The 23,170-nt window shown below is 38.2% G+C and overlaps 1 protein-coding gene across 1 annotated transcript in view; it reads right to left on the reverse strand.

Annotated features, from left to right (window-relative positions):
• Positions 1–2,922: 2,922 nt before the first annotated feature.
• Positions 2,923–23,170, reverse strand: part of LOC121453926 (cytochrome P450 2C26-like) — a 37,885-nt gene continuing 17,637 nt past the window's right edge. Inside the window, exons 4-9 of the mRNA XM_041660978.1 lie at positions 20,396–20,556; positions 16,929–17,105; positions 12,576–12,717; positions 7,683–7,870; positions 4,315–4,456; positions 2,923–3,371 (exon numbers count right to left, since the gene is read on the reverse strand). Coding sequence (XP_041516912.1) covers positions 3,190–3,371; positions 4,315–4,456; positions 7,683–7,870; positions 12,576–12,717; positions 16,929–17,105; positions 20,396–20,556 — 992 coding nt within the window. The 3' untranslated portion in view covers positions 2,923–3,189. The remainder of the gene's footprint in view (positions 3,372–4,314; positions 4,457–7,682; positions 7,871–12,575; positions 12,718–16,928; positions 17,106–20,395; positions 20,557–23,170) is intronic.

A 23,170-nucleotide genomic window follows, 5' to 3' on the forward strand; every position in this document is an offset into this window, starting at 1 on the left:
CTTATTTCACTCTTTGGTCACTTATAAAACTAAGGTAACAAAACATAGCTATTAGCCATACATCTCCAATCAGAAAATATATATTAAGTTTATCTGAAGAAAGGTGTTTGTGTTTCAGTGTTGTGTAGTTCAACCATGAAAGATCTTTGTTTTCCCGTAAAGGTAATGGAAAATAAAGCACTGCCAGTGTCTCACAGGTCAGAGTTGGAAGAATTTAGAAATCAAACCATTGAGACAGTGGAGCTGATCTACTGGGAGCTCACCAAGGCCAGCTGGACTGTGACTGAAAAAGCATGGGATAAAACTGGACTCTCTGAACACGGCGAACAATGAGGGCTGCTGAGAAGCCAAGGACAATGGCACGGGGTTTTGATCCTATGCAATTTGCTGGCTTTGTGGGAGCCTAGCCAGTTTGGATGTTCACCTTCCTAGATATGGACAGAGGGGGGAGGACCTAGGACTTACCACAGGGCAGGGAACCCTGACTGCTCTTTGGACTGGAGAGGGAGGGGGAGAGGAGTGGGAGGAGGGGGAGAAGGATGGGAGGAGGGGGAGAAGGGTTGGAGGAGGGGGAGGGAAATGGGAGGCTGGGAGGAGGTGGAAACTTGTTTTTTTTTCTCCTTTTCTCAATAAAAAAATATTTTAAAAAAAAGAAAGAAAAAAATTGGGATCTTGGGGCTAGGGTGGGAGGGGGAAAGCGGAGATGGGGAGAGAAAAGTGAGAAGGGTAGGATGGGGAGAACTTGGGGCAACGGGATGATTGGGGTAAAGGAAGGTTGGATAGGGGAGCAGGGAAGCACATATCTTAATTAAGGGAGCCATCTTAGGGTTGGCAAGAGACTTGGACCTAGAGGGGCTCCCAGCTGCCCAAGGCGAGGTCCCAGTTAGTTCCTGGGGCATCTGAGGGTAGGGAACCTGAAATGATCCTATCCTAAAGCCATACTGATGAATATCTTGCATATCACCATAGAACCTTCATCTGGCGATGGATGGAGATAGAGACAGAGACCCACACTGGAGCACCGGACTGAGATCCCAAGGTCCCAATGAGGAGCAGAAGGAGGGAGAACATGAGCAAAGAAGTCAGGACCACAAGGGGTGTACCCACCCAATGAGACAATGGGGCTGATCTATTGGGCACTCACCAAGGCCAGCTGGACTGTGACTGAAAAAGCATGGGATAAAACCAGACTCTCTGAATATGGTGGACAATGAGGGCTGCTGAGAAGCCAAGTTCAATGGCACTGGGTTTTGTTCCTACTTCATGTTCTGGCTTTGTGGGAGCCTAGCCAGTTTGGATGTTCATCTTCCTAGACCAGGAGTGAGGGGGGAGGACTTTGGACTTTCCACAGGGCAGGGAACCCTGACTGCTCTTCAGAATGGAGAGGGAGGGGGAGAGGAGTGGGGGGAGGGGGAGAGGAGTGGGGGGAGGCGGAGAGGAGTGGGGGGAGGAGGAGAGGAGTGGGGGGAGGAGGAGAGGAGTGGGGGGAGGAGGAGAGGAGTGGGAGCTGGGAGGAGGCGGAAATTTTTTTCAATAAAAAAATTAAAAAATTAAAAAAAAGCAGAAGCAGAAGTTGATAGACAGAGAAAGGAGAGACAAAATGCATACATATATGAGAGGGGGATGATAGAGAGACATAAAGGTAATAGATGAATGAGAACTAATTTATTAAAGCCATTGCTACACACGGTCTTATAACTGATAATTTCCTATGTAATCTGACTGCAACACAAATACTCAGGAAAACAGGTTGCAAGTCTGAATGCAGGTATAAAGGCCTGAGAATAGTGGTGTAAAGTGTTCTTAGGAAACTAGGAAAATACATAAACGTAAAAATATTAGTACGTTGACCCACTTTAACAAAAAGTCACATTTTGTAGCACAACAATCTGTATTATAGATCAAATAGCATTGTGAATGTGTGCTTGTGCACTAATGTATGTGCAGATATAAATCTGCAGTAGAACCCAGGGTAGGAATTAGCAATTCCAGACAAAGTGACTAATCTAAGATTAAGTTAGAGAAGGGATAATCAGTAATGACATTTCTCATTAGATTACTTGTAATGCAGTGGGAAGGGTATAATTCATCTAGAAATTATAGAAATTTGACTCCTCCTGGGACTATTATTTTTTGGGGAAGGGAAGTGATGCACATGGAACTCATGGTTAACAATAGAGAAAAAAAAACGCATGCTCAGTTCTAACCTAAGAACATCAAGGCAAAAGTGTGTTTAAACATTTATCTTTTATTGACACTATCTGCAAAGCAAGGCATGACCTGACCCTGCAATTGCACCCCTCCCTGTGACTTATCCTCTAACTGGAGCTACTCTTGGACACTGGTTATTTGTTTCAAATACAAATACTTCCAGTGAGTCTAAGTGATGTTCAGCCAAAGAGCATTGTATCATCTTCCTCTTCATACTCTGCATTTCTTGTATGTATGTGGTTATGTGAATGTATGCATAATCAAGTGCCTATATGTAAGAGAATGTCTATACATGTGCACATACATATGTGGATGTCAGAAATGAACCTTGTATGTTGTTTCTCGGGAGCTGACAAGTTTGTTTTCAGAGACAGGGCATAACACTTGGGAACAAGGCTCACTAATTAGGCTGGATTGGATGTCTAGCAAGCTCCCAGGATCTCTTGTTCTGTTTACCCAGTGTTGGTACAACAAGAACACACCACCATGTCTTCAGGATTAATGGGCAAGCACTTCTGTGGATGAAATATCTCTCTAGCACTCACTCTTACATTCTCTATGCTTCATGATATGTGGACCAACATGATGTGTAGGAAACTCTTATTTTATTTTGCTTCTTACCAAACTGTCTAAAAACAGGTGCACAAATCAAACTTATTTATTACTGAAAACATACAGAAGAAAATGACCATGGATTCTCGTATTACATGATTTGCAGTAAAGTTCTATTTTAATTAAAGACCAAATACACATTAGCAAAAGGAATAATAACACTGTGGTAGAGAACAGAATATAACAATGTATTTTTACTGTGATTCAACAAGTTGCAAAATAGTTAACAGGTGTTTCCTGGGTACAGAATGGGAATACATGAGAGGAGGGAAGGACATCTTGTCCAAGATGGGGAAGGAGGTGAATGATGATCTAGAGGAGAATTACAGAAAACAATGCAGCTTGGGCTAGGCAATCTTCTCTTTTTTAGATAGGAATAAAGCAGAGCTGGTATTGGGGTGGCACAGAGGCAAATCCATTGAGCACCGGGGTTGTATCAATATCCTCAGTATTAACCAGCGATTTCAGCTTAAAGTTCTGTAAAATGGTGGTGATGAATAGAAACAGCTCCATTCGTGCCAGGCCCTCTCCTGCACAAATCCGTTTTCCTAGGGGGGATAAAATCAAAGATTACTATATTCATTTGCAAATTTGAGAATCGCTGCATTTGTAACTGAGACAATGAATGAAGGGTAAGTTTTAGGTGAATGGATAGACGTTTGGCTGCATGAAAGAACAATTAATTTGGCAAATAGAAAAATGTGGAACACAATTGTTTCTCAGATAACCTATACTATTAAGAAATACATTGTTCAAAAATACTTTTTAACTAGTTATAGTTATTCACATCTATAATCAGGCTGCCTAGGAGACTGAGGAGGAATTTTGTGTTAACACAAATAACTCTCTGATCTCTTCATGAAATTCTATTAATGATAAGTGATTTCTTCTTATGATTCTCCACAACCCATGAATTTTGAGGCAACTAGGGAATCATTTATTAGAATGGTGTTCCATTTTTTGCACTAAGATATCAAGTTGGAAAGATAAATGTATTGATATCCCCCAATAACCCAGAGATCTGGGAGTCTTTCTCATTGGCCTACTTTAACTGAAATTTAAGAAGCATTATTCATTTGTGTTTTTTCCCAAGTCCACTTGGGATGCTTCAGTAATTTTTGGTATTGCGGAGACTTGTAATTACATAGTTGAGTATGGAGGTGAGTGACACAGCAAAGAAGACCTGAATGTAAATTATGACATCTCCATTTTCACGGTGAGTAAAGTTTAAATGGCCTTTGCTTTCTTTGGTATTTCTGTGATGTAGCTAAAGGAAGAATACAAACACACTGTACTCCAGCTTTCTGAGTTTTGAACAGTGGATTAACAATTAAAGCCTCACTTTCATAACCTGACAAAGAAGAAATCTCTTTATCATGACATGCATAAACACTGAAAGTCATACTCCTGATCACTGGCCATTAGGGAGCCACTAGATAAGTCGCTACAGATCCTCACGTCCCTGCATCCATGGAAATGAATTTCTATTACCTGTTGAAAATGGCATGAAGTAGTCACTTTTTCTAAAGTTTCCATTCTTATCTAGAAAGTGGCCAGGGTCAAATATCTCTGGGTTAATGAATTCCTTGCTGTCATTCAGCACTGATGTCAGTGATGTTATTACCGTTGTTCCCTGTAACAACACACAGAAACAAATAAAGTTAAAAGAAATCATAGAGCTAAGACAAATCAGGAAAATATCTGGGTTCACCTTCTGCTCCATAGTTGGGATGAAGTGCAAAGAACAGTAGGGACATTTCAACAGGCAGAACAGTAAGCAGCAGGGAGGAAGTCAGTCACAGTGTTGTAGCTGATGTGACTTCAATGATGTTCACATGAGTACTTGGACTAAAATTTCTGAGTCTCCTCTCCCTTTCCTTAAGATTGAACTCATGCTTCTCTGAACACCGACTGCTCTACTTCATCACATATGTCTACATACCCTTCATGTGAATCAGGTTATAAGTAGAAAAATTCATTGAGTGTTTTGAACAGAATAGGAGACCATTCATTAAGTACAAAAAGGAAGATTTAGAAAGACAAACGGCACTCCTTTTCTCTCACTTACAGAATCTATATTTGTATTTATATTATAAGAAACAAAATGCAGTGCTATGTGCAGAAGTATATGTGTTCAGTCTTATATATAATCTGTTTATGTGAATGTACAAACATAAATATAGAAATGCATACATATATATGCATAAATATATATGTGTGTGTCAGAAATGCAAGATGAGGATTATTTGGGAGAAAAAAAGAGGAATGGAATGGGGAGAAGAGGGAGACAATAAAATAAAACAATGTATGATGAAGGTAAGATGATCTGGAGACAGCTAAAGCAATAAAACTTCTGAAGACACAGAAATTGCTGGGAGCTGGTGCAGGCAAGTTCTCTTTAACTAGGACAAAAACAAACCTCATATCATTTTACACTTTCTAGAAATGTGGTCTACAATCTTTTTCAAGGCTGCCAACACATATTAGAAAGCAGTTTATCTAAATATGTCTAAAATTTTAAAACTCAAAAGACCATTAATGATATATGTAAATTATGTGAAAATTAAGTTCTAGTATCAATAGGCATTGAACATTGATATGAATGATATTCATAATCATTTGTTTACATGTTGCCTGTGACTGCTTCTCTGCTACAAGAGAGTTTCTGAAGGGGCAGCACAATCTTCTTGGCCTAGAAAGGCTAAAATCTGCCAGAATATGGCAAAGATCATTGGTTCCTTCTTATCCTATTTGTTTTGATGAGATCAGTGGCTCTATTCTCATCTATGAAATCATTTATCCTATTTCTCAGAATGAAGAATCAACTTGGTTGTTTCATAAAGTAGAACAATAGAATATTCTACTTTCTAGATCTTAAAGAAACCTGTCGTGTCATGAACCTGAAGGAGAGGGATGATGGAGTATAAGTTTGGCTGATACAACACTCACCTCAAACTAGGCTTTAAACCCAAGAAAGATATGAGTAAATGTGCCATTCCTATTTTGACCTTTGTTATACTTATTAGTTAGTTAGCTCTAAGTATATAAACATAACTAAGTTCTGTATATTAACCATAGACATCAACAATCTTACCTTGAGAATGTCCCTTAGCCAAACAGATACACTAACCCATATACTAAGTCTGTTATGATACAGAAAACCTACTGTCAATTGGAGAAGTAAGTTCTATTATCAGCACATGATGTTAGTAACTGGAACCTTACCAAAATCATTTTGCCCCACTCCACCCTCCCTGCAAAAGAGAAGAATCCCAGGAGGACCAATGTCATACTTTCTGAAAGAAATTACTACTATAAAAATTCTACATTTTTCATCTGCAGTTTGTGATGTCTTCAAAATAGCAATAATTGGCCACAGAAATGAAATAAGTACAAACATAATGACATCAGGAATCAATTTAAACTCCTTTTTAAGGCAAAAGCTTGGTTTTAATGTAATAATTCTATCAAATTTGAGGAAAAAAAACTATGAAGAGAATGGAATATGAGCTACTTTACTGTGGAACCAATTATGTCTGAGTATGGCCCAGGGACACTGATTTTCACTTTGAGATGAATTTTATTCACAAAAGTCTGTACATTATTTTCAAAATTGTTCTTTATGCTCATTTTATGGTTCTATGTATTGTATACTTTTGATCACCGACTGTATATGGTATAAACACATATTTATAATGGATTTCTCCACTACACATTGCTTATGACTTCTAGTTTAAGAAAATTCTCTTCATTGTTTTTCTTCCTGAAATTTGTTATTGGAAGTAAACAAGATTACCGGGCAAAATTTGGGACTTGGGGGTGGGGTGTGATGGGGGCAAGGGGAGATGGGGAAACAAAAGTGAGAAGGGGAGGATGGGGAGAGCTTGGGGGAATGGGATGGAGGAAGGGTGGATATGGGAGCAGGGAAGTACATATCTTAATTAAGGGAGCCATCTTAGGGTTGGCAAGAGTCTTGACTCTAGAGGGGTTCCCAGGTGTCTATAGAGATGTCCCCAGCTAGTTCCTTGGGCAGCTGAAGAGAGGGAGCCTGGAATGGCCCTATCCTATAGCCATACTGATGAATATCTTGCATATTACCATAGAACCTTTATCTGGCGTTGGATGGAGATAGAGACAGACACCCACAATGGAGCACCGGACTGAGCTCCCAAGGTCCCAATGACGAGCAGAAGGAGGGAGAACATGAGCAAGGAAGTCAGGACTGCGAGGGGTGCGCCCATCCACTGACACAGTGGTGCTGATCATTGGGAGTTCACCAAGGCCATCTGGACTGGGACTGAAAAAGCATGGGATCAAACCGGACTCTCTGAACGTGGCGGACAATGAGGACTGATGAGAAGCCAAGGACAGTGGCACTGGGTTTTGATCCTCCTGCATGTACTAGCTTTGTGGGAGCCTAGGCTGTTTGAATGCTCACCTTCCTAGACCAGGATGGAGGGGGGAGGACCTTGGACTTTCCACAGGGCAGGGAAGCCTGGCAGCTCTTTGGACTGAAGAGGGAGGGGGAATGGAGTGGGGAAAGAGGAGAGTGGGGGGAGGAGGAGGCGGCGGAAATTTTTTAATAAAAAAATAAATAAAAAGTCAGAAAGGACTTTTGGAAAATTGACAGAATGTGGACCTTCAAACAGAGATGCCTAAACTTTGCCGAACAGTTTTTGGAAGAGAGCAAATGTGGAAGTGTCATTACCAGTTCTAGCTGCACCTGCGGTAGAGCTGCTCCCTCACCGTGAAGCAGTAGAAGCCATCAGCAGCACCAGATAACTCAGAGGACTGTAACAACACTGTGAACCTGTGAGCATCAAGAGCACAGAGGTGCAGCAGAGAAGAGACAAGCTCACCTTGGGGATGACGTAGTTCCTGAATTTAATGTCGCAGGTCACTGCATGGGGCAGGTTGATGGGGATGAGGTTGATGAATCTCTGGACCTCATGAATCACGGCATCTGTATAGGGCATGTGGCTCCTGTCCTGCATGCAGGGGCTGCGGTTTCTGCCAACCACACGATCAATCTCTTCCTGGACTTTAGCTATATGGTCACAGTGACAAAAGGGAAAACAGGAGAAAAATAACATTTTTGGCACAATGTCAGGCCATATACAGCACTATGTGAATATTCCAAAATAAGTGTAAATGTGCGTTTTTCATTCATATATAAAAGTATTTAAACATATATTTATACAGAAATGCTGTGTTGTGGATTTATATCACTATCCCCTACAGATATTAGGATAGATCAGGATATACTTATTACTTAGTAGCTGTAACAATAAATAAACTGTAAGTAATTAAAATATCATAAAACAATATAATTATTTGGAGGTCTTTTATGTCTGAATATGTCTTATTATATATCTCAAATACTTTTTTTGTCCAGGAGTGCCTCTCAAAATGTTAAGCACTATTATTAGGACTAATGCTGTTTTGCCTTTTGTCTCTGCCCAGTCCAGCATGTCAGAGATCCATTCATTGCCTCTGAGAGCCATTCTTTCAACCCCAGATCTTGGGTCAGGTTGCAGTAGGTCTGTGATGCTATTAAGCAAGTTGTATCACTCTGTTCACAAACCCCATTTAAATGCTCCATATCAGGGCCTCCTGAAAGAGTCAGAGTTTCTGCTGGCAGCATGACCCAGGAAGACACCATTTCAAAACTGCCTTTTATTTTTCTTTTACTACCACTGAATCAGGAAGACTCTCTTAAAGAAGCTGTGGCATGCTGCCAGCAAGCAGAGCCAATCCGGAAAATTGCAGGTAAACTTTGATTTTAGTGTCTAGAATTCCTTTGCATGCCCTCTCAGTTTTTATGTGGATTTAACTAGCACATATTGGAGTTTCAATTTGTTGTAGGAGGCTGTTAGTTTGTTCCCTGAAATAATCGCACAGCTGCTCAACTCCAAAATAATCACACAGAAACTGTATTAATTAAATCACTACTTGGCCTATTAGCTCTAGCTTCTTATTGGTTAGCACTTACATCTTAACTTAACCCATTTCATTCATCTATGTATTACCACATGGCTGTGGCTTACCGGCAATATTCTGTCCATTGTGGTGGGGCTACACGGCATGTCCCTGACTCTACCTTCTTCCTCCCAGTATTCAGTTAAGTCTTCTCTGCCTAACTCTATTCTACCCTGTCACAGGGACAAAACAGCTTCTTTATTCATTAACCAATAAAGTCACACATATACAGAAGAATTTCCCACACCACACAAGGACAATTATATGTATTCACTTAAACTTGGACATTGCTCTTAAATCAATAATAACCAAGCTACAACCTGTAGAACCACTGAGGTTAGGTATGGAACTATGAAGGACAGAAAGACCTTGTTAGGAAGAGAGATAGAATAAATGTTTATGGATGTACTGGGTGTGGTGCTCAAATCAAGGCTTTAAGTGGTGAAGAGACGGGACATATATGTTGAAATACAGGTAGAGACATGTAAACTTCAGCATCATTTGAGGGAATGTATGGAATCTTAATACAGAGGAAACTTCATATATATATATATATATATATATATATATATATATATGAAACATATACAAAGGTGATCTAATGAAATAGCCAAATAATATGAAGGTAAGGTAGAGTCCCAACTAAACAACACTTTTCACCAAATGAAACTTCTAACACCAGCATTAGGTTACATCTAATTGAGTTTTGATCAAAGAAGTTCCCAGAAAATCTCCAAACAACCCAGGCTATTGTCAAGACATAGGTTGCTCTCCAAAACTGACAGCAAGGTCTCATTGTACAAAACTCTGGGACATTGAGAAGTCAAGTCAATGTTTACAAGGAAACTTCACCCATATATTCCAGGATCTTTGGTAGAGGAATATACTCTGCTTACTGTCAAAAGAGAAACAAACACCAACCCAGCCACAAAGTCTTTAATCAACAATGGTGTCTTGCCTCCTAGATATGCGAGGGCAATAGAGGCACAAAACCAACCAAGAACTTATCTGACTTATGACTCACTCCATGATATCACACCCATTCCTCAAACTGCTTGGGTGGCTATAATGGGAGACTAGATAGCCCTGAAACCTATAGTAAAACCAAATACTTCTGTATTAAAACAAAAAGCATAAACAACAAAACATAAAACAAAAATTATAGCAATAAAATGAATCCTGATGACATTCTGCCCTACTCATTGATCAGCATCTTGCTCAGTCATTTTAGAGAATATTCATCTTGCAGCAGAGAGCAAGAAGTACAGAGACCCTAAACCAGGCATTATGCACAGAGTGAAAGATCTCAGAATACTTATCCTAAATGGAATGTCTCCATTTAACTCCTCCCATAGTGCTCAGAGTACACTGTGGAACAGGAGGCAGAAAGAGCACAAAAATCAGAGGGGATGGAGGGTATTAAGAATAAAAGGCTCTCTAAAATCAAAATAATCAAAGGACATACGCACTCGTGGAGATCGAGGCAGCATGAATAGAGCTTGTACAGGTATGTAATAGGTCCTTTGCATTAAATTATGGCTTCCAGTTTATTGTTATTGTGGAATTCTTTGCATGCAAAAGAAATGGCTTCTCTTTCCTATGCCTTCTCTTGAGTTCTTTCCCTTTCTTTTGTCTAATTTTAAAGTATTATTTTTGTTTGTCATATTATATCTATTACATTCAATTATTTTATATATTATTCTTTAGAAGGCTGCTTGTTTTCTAATGAGAAGCAGAAAAAAAGGTATATGGGTGTGAAAGAAGGTGGAAATTTCAGGAAGGAGTAGAGGGAGAAGAAACCACAATCATGATAAATTATGTGAAAAAAATCCATTTTCACTAAAAGGGAAAAACAGCAGATTGAATTATAATACTTTGTAATAACAATATTCTTTGTTAGATTAATTAAACTTGCATAAATATTATTTATTAGCATAGAAGTATAATTATTTTGAATTTTAGCAGCCTTCTTATATCTGATTATATTTTACCTGTTTGTAATTTTCCTTTATTGTTTTTTTTTTTGTTTTTAGGGGGGTTTTGAGGGTTTTTTGTAATTTTCCTTTTTTGAGTTGTAATTTTATTGGAAATTTTAGTAGATACTTTGAAATGCTGGGAATATATTCTCAATTAACAGAGCACTACACTACAGTTGTTTCTCTTTCATTCCCTCTTTATGTTCACACCTACAGCACCCATATGGGAAATGTTGAATTGGGAGCTTCCCAGAGGTGGTACCCAACAACTGCTATGATACTATTACCCTCTGACAACTGCTATTCAGATTCCTGGATCTTATGACTTCCTGTTACTTTACTTCAGATAATAGGATAAAATATTATCTCTCAAATTTTATGTAGAAATGAAAAAATGAACAAAACTAACGGTTGACCTAGAGGTTTCTTCTGCCTTTTATTTTATAAACACAAAAGAAGCCAGATGATTTTGAGAATTCTGGTCTAGTCTCAATGGGAAAAGTTTATGTGTGACTCAGGTATTTCCCTGAAGGGTTCCATGCTTCTGTTCAGTCCTGAAAACACCATGAGTCTGTGTCTTGGATTGGTGTTTTCAATCCATAGTGGTAAATACATGGAAAATGTTGTCTATTATATTGATGAAATAAGGAGTGCTGATTTATTCCTTTTGTCTGGATGAGTGATGCCACTGCTCACATTCATGGAACAAGGTAGAGAAGGGGCTCTAAGATCTAGAATTTGGGGACTCAAATGCTGCCAGCTTCCACGTTCATCCCTATATATTGCTCAGTCCTTTGTCATTCATCAATGTATCAGTTAAAGGGCTTCTTAGACTCAGTTTCTTTTAAGAATTTTATTTTCCTGGAGGGGTGTAACATGCTGAATGGGAAGAGGAAGGGAACTTCAACAAGTCCAGCATCCTATATTCAACTTTGTTCTCTTCTTAAGCTGCTATTCCTTTGGAATCAGAATCTTTACATGTCTGTAGTTATATATCCACAGCTTGTGTGTCTTACTTCATGTATGTTCATCTAACATTTATGTTTCAAGATCATCTTTCCTGTTTTATATTTTTCTATTCCCTCATAGTAATGTTTTAGTAATTTAGTGAAGCATTCTTAGCTGCTTGTTATCTCTTCCTATCCTAAAAAATATGATTCATGTTTGTGCTTTTATCATGTATTGCGCACAGAAGGGAGGGTGTGTTTTGTATGTGTTGGACCACTGGATCTGTTTTAAACTGCAATGCGAAAGAAAACATTATTGGTACAGTTGAAAAGATTATTGTTCAACAAAAGTTTAAGAAAATGGATTTCTTAACTGACAAAATTTCTTAATCTACATTTTCTTCATCGATCAAAATCTTACTAGAGAATCTAAATGTTTTGAAATCTTCTCAGAATGCACATTATCCCAGCCAGACTCAGTAAAGTCTAGGTTTCAGTGAGATGAATTTTCTTTTCTCCTTCCCAAAGTTGATTCATAAGAATGAAAGAAGAAATCTAGAAGATTTTAGCTGACCTAAAAACATGACTTAAGAATAAAAGGACATGTATCTGAAGGACAATGTATGCTGGTCATGCCTATTTCATATTACCCTCCAGAAATCTCACACACTGACTAGAATTTGATTATTTGTCTTACAGTCTGTTTCTCTTCGTCATGCTGTTTACCACAGTCAGTGAATGGCATAGACAGTGAAGGACTGAGAATTCTCTAAGGAAAACAACACACAGACACTAGCAGAGTCTTTCTACCATCTTATAAGAACACTGTGGTCACCACCTGTGTCCTCACCTGTGACATCAGGGTGCTTCAGCAGGAGCAGTAAAGCGTATCTCAGTGTTGTGCTTGTTGTCTCTGTCCCAGCAGCAAACAGGTCAAACAAAGTCACTGGCAGATTTTCAAGTGTAAATTCCGATTGTTCATTGTGGCTTGCCTATGAATAATTTGATGCAATGATCTGATAAATTCTTTATCGCAACATCTAATTACAATGACTTTATAGTTTCAAGTTCACTGGAAGTGTAAAATTTAAATAAAACTCCGTAACATTCATTCCAAATGGTTATTCTAACTGTATAGAAGTTTACTGAGTCGTATAGATTTTGGGTCTAGTTAATGGCATAATGTTTTATTTATGAGCAAGTTTTTTAATAATAGGACTTCAACAAAAAACTTTATTTTATTTTATTGCCAACAAAGATACTTAAATGTAGAGTAGAGAAGAAATTAACAAATAATTTCAAAATCTGTGGCACAGGTTTTCATAAATTTCTATTTCACCCTAAATTCCTGACTAGCCTAACTCTTGCAATGATGTGATTGTCTGCACTTAAACATATACGGTTTTGTACACTCATGCCTTAAAAACATAAAGGAAACATTTTATTCATTATGTATTCTGTCCTCTCAATACTGTAAGAAGAATAATGTGAGATGGGTCTAATTTGGGGATATATACAGGTTTATACATAAAATTGAAGTCCTGTGTTCTCAATATGGTAAAGAACAGTGGAATACATTTGATTCTATCTCTGAGCATTCTCTATTAAACTAAATAGGTCTGTAATAAGATTTTTTGTTCTTGAATTAAATAAACCTATTCAATCTTAATGCATTAATTACTAAATTTTCTCTTATTTTGAAAAGTAACATATCCTTGCATGTGTATCCCACAGTTCTTATCTATCCACCCATCAATCCGTTGATGACTTCTGGATTGATTATCTCAGCTATTTTGAGAAACACAGCAGGAAACAAACACAAATGTACAAGTGCCTTTTCCTATGCTGATATTCTTTGGATATAAGCGCAGATTGGGTCTAAGAGCCACCATGTTACATAAGACCCATATCTGTCACAGTTATGTGTCTAAGAATTGGTGGTCAAAACTATTACTCTAATAGACTAATGGGAATAATGCTAAAATGATTCCTAATGACTTACTACTATATTCATAGAACATAGATCTCTTACTTTTGATCAGAAAAACTTCTCCTTTCAGGAGACAGCAATTAATACAGAGATACCCAATGGTTAAATGTACACAGAATAAAGCATTGTTTCTTGATTACCCCTAAATCATGATTACCCCTAAGTCCTGACCCATTCCCACAGTTGTTAAATCCAAAAAAAAAAATCACACAGAGGTCTGCATTAATCATAAAGTGATTGCCCCATTAGCTCAGGATTCTTATTAACTCTTTTAACTTACATTATTAGCCCATTATTCTTATCTGTGTTGGCCATATGGGTCAATACCTTTTTCAGTGGCATAGTCACATCTTGCTTCTGTGTTTAAACAGGACTGCAGAGGGAGCTTCCCTCTTCCCAGAATTTCCCTGTTCTCGTTGACCTGCCTCTACTTTGTCTTACTATCTTTTCTATAGTTCCTGCCTGGCCATGGGTCATTTAAAATATAATTGACAGAATATAGACAATTGTCCCGCACCAAGAACACACTCCTCCCCAGAAGGTTAAGGATCTTTGTGGAAGAGGGGGCAGAAATGTAGGATTCATTTGTGATCAATAACATCAAGGAATCAGTGTTTTCTGGATACAAAAGGACAGGTGAACATGAGAACTCACAATGACTGTGACAGCCTGCCCAAAAACTGTGTAGGCTCCATCAGATAAAAATACAACAAAGATTGAGGAGAAATATGACCCCCCCAATTCTAGATGATTAGTTCATGGGAAGGGGTAGTAAATTTCCTACAATAATGTGCCTCCCCAGTAGTTTGATTACATGTCAGGCCTGAGGCTAGGTGAACAACAGACATTGGACTCAATGCTGAAAAGGGGAAAAGAGAAATCACAAAGTTTGGTGAGAAGAGTTAAGAGGATAAAGAGGAGGGTAACCAAAGTTGAGGATTATGTTCAAATTACATCTCATGAAATTGTCAAAGAATTAAAAAAAAATATTGCAAAAAATAAAAACAAAAATGCATCAAACATAGAATGATTGTTTAATAATCTTATTGCAGAACTACAGTAATGAGTGTAATGAAGTATTGACACACAAATCAATATCAATACCAATCGAGCTTTGATAGCAAGGAGTTAACCTAAACACCTACAGCCAATGTTTTAAACTGAGTTCCATGACTGCTCCATCTAAAGGAAGAGTCTGTATCAGATGATGACAGAACAACAGAATACCTACATGAAAGAAGGATGCTAGAAGTGTAAAGAAACATGGACAAGGATAAGCCTCATTCTTTATGATTTGTACTCATAGATTACAGATCAAAACATCAAAACCTAGATAAACAAGACTTCACCCATAACAGAATGTTAATGCATTCAAGACATAACTAAGAATGTGCAAATAACAACCTACAGGATGGAAATATGTTTCTATGCTATCATGTGGAAAGGTTTCTACCTATATAAATACATAAGTGTATAGCTCCATGCAGCAAGCAGTCCAATGGGCAAAAATTTTAGAATTAAAATTCTCTGAAGACATGAAAAGGCAAAACAGCACATTAAAAGATGTCCATTCTCACTGTTTAAGGAGATACAAATCAAATCAGTCCTGAGGTACCACTTCATACTATAATTGTTAATAATTAAATTTCAAAATTACAACTTCGCCAGCTATTTGGAAAATAGTGGATCTTAAAGATATGAAATATGGTATTAATGTAACTTTTTAAGCAGCCTCTCAAAAAAGAAAACAATAAAGATATTATTATTTGACTCAGAAACCCCAGTCCTGGAGATATAGTCAGAGGAAGTGATACCAATATTTGTTCATATATATAGCTTAGAGAAGCCTCAGGCCGAAATAAAACAAATATCCATCAGTTAGGAATGAGTGCATTGTTCTATTAATGCATGAAAATGAAGTTTGTTGCAAAAAAAGTAGGAAGTAGTGAAACAAGGTGACCTTAGATGAATGTCCAAGATTTCATTCAAATGGAAGAAAACAGAAATTAGATGCCACATATACTGAGCCAGTTTAGATGATCCATTGATCGTAGGCAAGTCTGGACATACAGAAACCACACTAACAACTGCTAAACATGGTGTGAATGGAAAGGACTGACCAGTAGTGGTGTAGTGTGTTTTATATGGTAAGAAATTGCTTTCCAACTAAAAGGAGCTGGAAGTTGCAGTACTTTGTAACCACATATGGTACCAACATAATGTAAGTGATATGTGGCTAGGATCCTGAGATACCACTTTACACTCAGTGGACTAATTCTGTGAGCTATATTTTACAAACTAGCCAGGCAGTGGTGGTGCATGCTTTTAATCTCAGCACTTGGGAAGCAGAGACAGGCAGATCTCAGTGAGCTTGAGGTTAGCCTGGCCTACAAATCAAGTTCGAGGACAGCCAGGACTTTTACACAGAGAAACCCTGTCTCTAAAAGCCAGACAAAATGCAAAAACTAGAAAAAATAGTCTGGTCTAGAAAACCCAGCAAGAACGGGTCACTCAGCAGCCAGGTTACTAAGTATTACTATACATAAGACCAGTGGAGTAGAATCAATGCCCACACCAAACCCAATAATCTAGAGTCAAGTGTTTTTTCTGAGTTCCAAGAAAATTATATGGAAAATTACCTTTTCAATAAACTACACAATGCCAATGCAGTTCATGCTGTCAGGATACCTAATAGATACCAATCCTTAACCCCTTTTTGTGAAAATTAACTTGAACTGTACTCAAAGCTTCATTCTTCCATACACCTTCTCTTCCCACCACATACCTCTCTATACATCACTCAGTCCTTCTGAAACTAACTCCTCTATCTATCTTTTTAAAGTAAAAATTTGGCCAGATCTATTTTAACTCACTAGCTATGCAGGAATTCTAGCCACACAATATGCACATTTATGGTGAAACTATTCACACTGCCATGATAGTTGGCTATTTTCACTTGATTAGAATTTTTCCCACATTACCTGCCCTTTGTATGACTGTTCTCCCCTACAGTTTTTAAAGAACAGAGCCAATGTGTTCTAGTTAACAAATTCCCTTTATATTATCAGTATCCATATGGTGCATCCCAACACATAATAAATACTAAAACAGTTTTTCAAATGATAATGACTTAAACCATCTCTGACAAACATTTCAGGATTCAAAAAACCACAACACACTCAGACAATAAATAAATTTATATTAATATTTTACCTGCTTTAGTTTAATCAGGTAATAATCAATGAAGTCCCGAGGGTTTGCAACATTCAATGATTCCTGATGCTCTTTTATTCTTTCCAATAGGTAATTTCTGATATACTCAACATTTTTTGATACTGTATGATGACTTCCTGGACAATAGTCAATTAGTGAAGGGAAATTATTGCAGACCTACAAAATCAGAAAAATTTTTTGTTGAGCTATATTATTTTACTTTTAGTCATGTATGTGATGTGTATATGTTATGTATGCATGCATACATGTGTGTGGCATGTGTGTGTGGGTAGACTGGAGGCCAAAAATATCAGATCACCTGAAGCTAGTGGTGTTGGACCATCTAAAATGGATGCTCAGAATTGGACTTAGGTCCTTTAGAAGATAAACATACACTCTTAACCACTAAACCATCTCTCCAGTCCTTGACAAAGAACTTTTTAAATAAGGAAACATATCCACAATATACAGCAAGACCAACATGGATTTGTAGATTCAGAAATGAATGAAAAATAAGTTCAGCAAAAGGAAGAGTTGTTTTATTTCATACATACAGCAATTCTTTGTGATAACAGAGAGACCTGGGGTGGGAGGGTATTCCTGTCTGAATGAGGAAAGATAATGATCAAGTTTCAACATGTATGAATCATTTTTTGATATAAAGGCTATTTGTGAGAACTGACTGATGGTTTATACCATTTATTCTCTACAAGTCTTAAGTATGAAATTATGTAAATAATTGTCGTTTACACTTTTTAGATGATGGCTGTAGTGAAAAGAGTTATGAAACTTAATTTATAGAAAAAAAGTAGCACATGCATATTTAACTCTTATAAACTAGACACATGGAATAAATAATCAGAAGTGGGTGGGGCTCCAAGAGACTTTGAAAGCAAAAGTGTGACATAGCCTGTAGGGGTTTCTCTATGCTCACAGGTATTCCTTTTTTAACTTGCTATTTATTTATTTATTTGTGTCCCTCACACCATACATCTCAAACCCATCTACTCCCATAACCCCACATATCCAACCTCAGTCCTTAAACTCACCCCAAAATAAAACAGAATAAAATTTAAGAGTAAAAAGAAAAAGTTTTATCATGGAAGCTGTATTGTGACAAAGTGAGTCAGACAGTACACCCTTTTACCCATATAACATTGCTTGGCAAGTGTTCACTGCACAGAGTCATTGACTGTCTCAGGGTCTCTGCTTTCTCCTACACTATCAATACTGGCCCTTACTTTGTAGATATCCTGCTGCTGCCCTGCACTGTGACGATCTTGCAGCCTTAATCTGTAGGACCAGCTCCTCCACATTCTCCAACAGAATACCATTGGGATGGATGTTGAGGTGCATCAACTCATGACACTAGATCCGAGCCTAGGTAGTTGCACTGTTGGCCAGTTCCCCTATCCTCATGACTAGGATGAATTCCCTGGCATTGCTCTGGTTAGTTCAGCCTTTATAATGGAAGAGCTGCTTTCATACCTTCTGAGTTGGCTCTCCTACACTTACACTATCACAGCAGGATCCACTCTGTTACCCAGGCTAGCTGCAGGGGCAATCTCCCAAGTGCTGCAGTTAATAAGGGGCAGAGGCAACTCTCCTAATATTATGACCTCAGGATCAGCGCTGCAACTTGCCACAGGCTACAAAGGAGGGGAGGCAATCTTTCCTCCACACATACTTTCATAAGACAGATGAGGGGAGAAGCCAAATCTCACATACTCACATTATCTAGGTTGGTTCACCTGCAGCCCTGCACCCCAATCAATAGGGGCAATAGAGTCGACTCTGTTGTACTGCCTGTGGAGATGCAGGACCAGCTTTAGAAGGTGCTGAGGTTGGTAAGGAGGAGTGTCAGGTTTCTTGCACACCACAGGTGGCGGTGGCAAGGGGAGGAGGACATCTTTCCCTAGCCCTTACCACCACATGGCAGATTAGTGGGTGTGGCCAGCTATTCCACTCTCACAACCTCAGGGCCAGCTCACCTGTGCCACTGTAAACAGGGTCCACTCTAGTGTGCTGCCCAGGCTAGAAGCACAGCCTGCTTCAATGAGTGCTGCAGCTCGTAAAGGGGAGGGTCAGCTCACTCATGTGCCTCCGGCAGTGAGGGGATAATGATAAAGGGGACATCTCTCCTCCAACCATATCACGCCCTGACAGATGAGTAGTGAAGACAGCTCCCTCACACTCAGACCTTCGGGGATGATTCGCCCATACCCCTATAAACAATGTCGACTCTACTGTGCTGCCCAAACCATGTACTGGCTCCACTCTCTTGAACTCCGCAGGTAGTGGGGGCAAAGGCAACTCTCACAATCTTGTGACCTCCTAGACAGCTCTCGCCTCTGCCAGAGGCAGATGGCAGCGTATCTCCCCTACCCATTGTACCATAGGGAAGATAAGGAGCAGTCAGGGTAAAATCCACCAAGCTCAGCTTCTTAGACCTGGCTCACCCACACTCCTATCAACAGGACCTGATCTACTGTGCTGCCAGGAGGAGGTGCAGGACCCATTTTCTTCCTAGTGTTTCAGACAGTGAGTGACAGAATCAACCCTGTACAGCCCTTTCCTCTTTGCCTTAGGTGGTTTCAGGAGCTATGGACATCCACACAGATCAAGGCTGCAGCATGTTCATGTACCCAGACATGAACCTTGGCGGCAGCCAAGTCCCAGACATCACCATAGCCCTGGTTAGCAACCAAGTAACCCACTTCAGCCCACTCCTCACTGTTTCCCCTATTCAGGTGTGCCTCTCTCTCCAGAAAACATGAACTGTTTTTCTGTCTCTCCCATACCACACCATACATTTGCTCACCTTAGTAGTGCCTGACTGCCTGGTGTCTTGATTTACTGGGCAGTCTGGAATACAGCCATTCTTGTGGAGAGTTCAGGAGATGCCAGTTCAGTCTAGGATAACTCTGGTAAGATGTATGTGGGCCACACTCCTCTTCACATTTCAACCTGTCTATTTGTCAACTAGGGCAAATGTGTCCAGCAGACACATGAAACCACTGGAAATAGTGTTTCCTGTCAGATTTCATTGTCATTAATATTCTTTCTCCTTTTATGGAATGTTCTTTCTAAACTAAAATATTCCTGCCTAGTAATATGATAAGGATGTGTTTAATAGTCAAAAAGATAAGAATTATGCATAGAAGAATGTCCTGTGAACAACTGGCCACACTTCCAGATATGAATGCAATATACAAAAACTTCTCTGGATATCAAGTGGAAAACCAAGGGGTACAAAACTAGCAGCCTTGAACCAATCTGGAAACTGCCATTTAGTTTTGCTATTTGTATAACAAAGGATGTAGACCGGCCTTCCTGATATTCTGTCCATAATATGTTATTCAAAACTATGTTGTCAGGCCACCTCAATTCTCAGTACATATTGAATTTGATTTGTGATAATGAAAGACCAAAAATATGATTTTAGGAGGAAAAGATCTTGACTTCACCTGCATCCAGGGGGAGCTCAGAATCCTGACATTCTCATTTAATTTTTCCATCAAGTTAAGAAAATCCTGATCTTTATAATCAAAACGATTCTGGAAAACAGTGGAGCAGATGACATTACACGGAGCACAGCTCAAGATGAACGTGGGGTCACACGGTAAACCTGAACAAACAATAAAAAAAAATACCATTAAAATGGACAAAGAGATTGTTTTGGTTTTGTGAACATGTAAGGAGTCTTTAGAAGTTGTAAACCATATCCTATCTACAATTTTTTTAACAGCTAAGCATTCATTATATGTAGAATCAATGTATCACTTTAATCTTAAATTTGAGGTGGCCTCATCCTCAGTAGCTATAGAAAAACAGACCATATCTGATATAGCAATGTTTACACTTTAAACTATCTGGTACTTGCAAGAAAACAAAAGATTTTGTAAACCTAAAATTTCTAGTGTTCAGAACAGAACGACTTCTTACTAGAATGTCTAGTTTCCATGTAACACTCAGATGAAAGTAGAAGAGTGTACACCTGGAAGGTCTGCAGCCACAGTGAGTAAACCAAAGAAACAAGTATTGATCCTAGGAAGGAGGAACCCCACTGCAGGTGAGTTCTGGTATTAGAAGAAAAAATGTGTGGAGAATTTTTCCTTGTTACTTGAGAATAATGTGTAATTTCAAGAACAGCAACTTCCATGTGGATTTGTTTGCATTACTAAATAAAATGAAAACTTTCTTATTACAGTTAAATTCCAAGAGGGGAGACAACAAGAGAGCAGTGATAGAGACTTCCCTTTTCTCATTTCATCATTTAAAAAAAGGAATCTTATCCAGAAAAAGTAAACACAACTTTCGAAAAGTAGACACAAAGTATAACAAGGTCAGTGCTAGACAGAGAGCTCTGCTTTTAAAGTACTCTCTGTTGTTTTAGAGGACCAAAGTTGAGTTCTGAGGAGCCTCCCAGGGGCTCATAACTTATTGTAACCCCAGTTCCAGAGGAATATAACACAATTTTCTTCTTTCTTTGGAACCAGGTACACAAGTGGTTCTCACATGTATTTGCAGGCTAACATTTATACACATAAAAAACCAATCTTTTTAATTAAAATGAAGAGTCCCAGGGAAGGATACAATAGAAAAAAATGGGAATGGGGTGGCCAGAAAGGTGATGGTAGGAAGATTTGTTCGAAGCACATGTTACCCTCATGTGAAATATCTATATGAAGCCCACAATATATACAGTATTAGTAACAATAATGTTTATTGTTTAAAAGAAGTAAACAGTGATTATGCTCAATCAAACTCTACACAACATATTTGAGAAAGAGTGCAGTTTATAGATTTATAAACATCTCTCAAAATCACCATTATTAGATTACTATGCAATATAATGCTTAAAATTTCTGTAACATACATACACACATGATATTACAGGTCAAAATTCATAATAAAATTTCTTTTTTAGACTTATTTTCATTTGTGTGCATGAATTCACAGGTGTGTGTGTGTGTGTGTGTGTGTGTGTGTGTGTGTTATCTGTGGAAGCTAGGAGAGCATGTCAGATCTCATGGAGGTGCCTGACACCTGCACTTGGAACCCATTACTGATTCTTCAAAGGAGCATTCTCTCTCAAGTGATAAAGCATCTCTCCAGCTCTCAGGACAGTTTCTTCTGATCTCTTTTCTATAGTAAAATGACTTTGAACATATCATAAATAGACTTTACATCCAAGCAGATCCAAAATTTAAATCTGTAGACCTCACATAAGGATCAAATAAAAAAACAGTGTTCTGGATAAATTATTAAACAGTTGAATAACATGAAGCTCCTTAATATTACTGTACATATGCCAGGGTATAAAAACATGATTATATTATATGCTATCAGGAAATGATTTATTTAAGTCAAAAACAGTGAAGGATGAAAGAACTTTTCTTATGTGTAAACATGCTGTTCACAGATTAAATTTGATTTTTAGTCTTTCCTTTCATTTTATTTGGGGAAAAAAACTTGAAATCCTTAGAAATGAAATAATTAATGCAATTTTTCACATCAAGAACTTCTTAGGTCTTCCTAGACCTGGATAGAGCCTTGGACTTCCCACAGTACAGGGCACCCTGACTTCTCTTAGGACTAGAGAGGGTTTGGGAGAGGGGTCGTGGGAGGGAAATGGGAGGAGGAAAGGAGATGGAAATTTTTAATAAATAAATAAATAAAAAGTAAAACAAAAAAAGAACGTCTTAGGTAAGTAGCATTTATAGCAGTAGCATAAGAAAGTGATTCATTTTCTACAAACACATACAAAAGAATTTTGACCTTGGGCAGGAATGACTGGCAGGATAAAAGACAGAGTCAACAGGTTAGCAAAAGTAGTTCATGTTTAGTTAAAGACTTAATTTAATTAATAAATAATTTTCTTGTTTTCTCTTTGTGCATCTTGCATATTTGTACTGTCATATGTGTTTTGATAGAATGTAATTCAAAACAGATGTGCCATGTAAGAAGAAATAATGAAGTTGTTTACATTTATTGGTTTACATACATTTAACCATTCCTAGAGCTTGGGAATAAATCCAATTAGATTACACTGGATAATCGTTTTGATGCAATATGAATTTGGTTATAAGTACTTTATTGAAAAATTGCTCTTCATGTTCATCAGAAATGTTAGCCTATAATCTTTCTTTCTTTCTTTACTTTTTTCTTCCTTGTTCCTTTACTTTTTTCTTTCTTTCTTTGTTCCTTCATTTTTGCCTTTCTTTTATGCTTTGTCTAGT

Source organism: Microtus oregoni, unplaced genomic scaffold, assembly GCF_018167655.1.
Source record: "Microtus oregoni isolate MIOR12 unplaced genomic scaffold, Mior012 000012F_ref0000307, whole genome shotgun sequence".
Lineage (NCBI taxonomy): Eukaryota > Metazoa > Chordata > Mammalia > Rodentia > Cricetidae > Microtus > Microtus oregoni.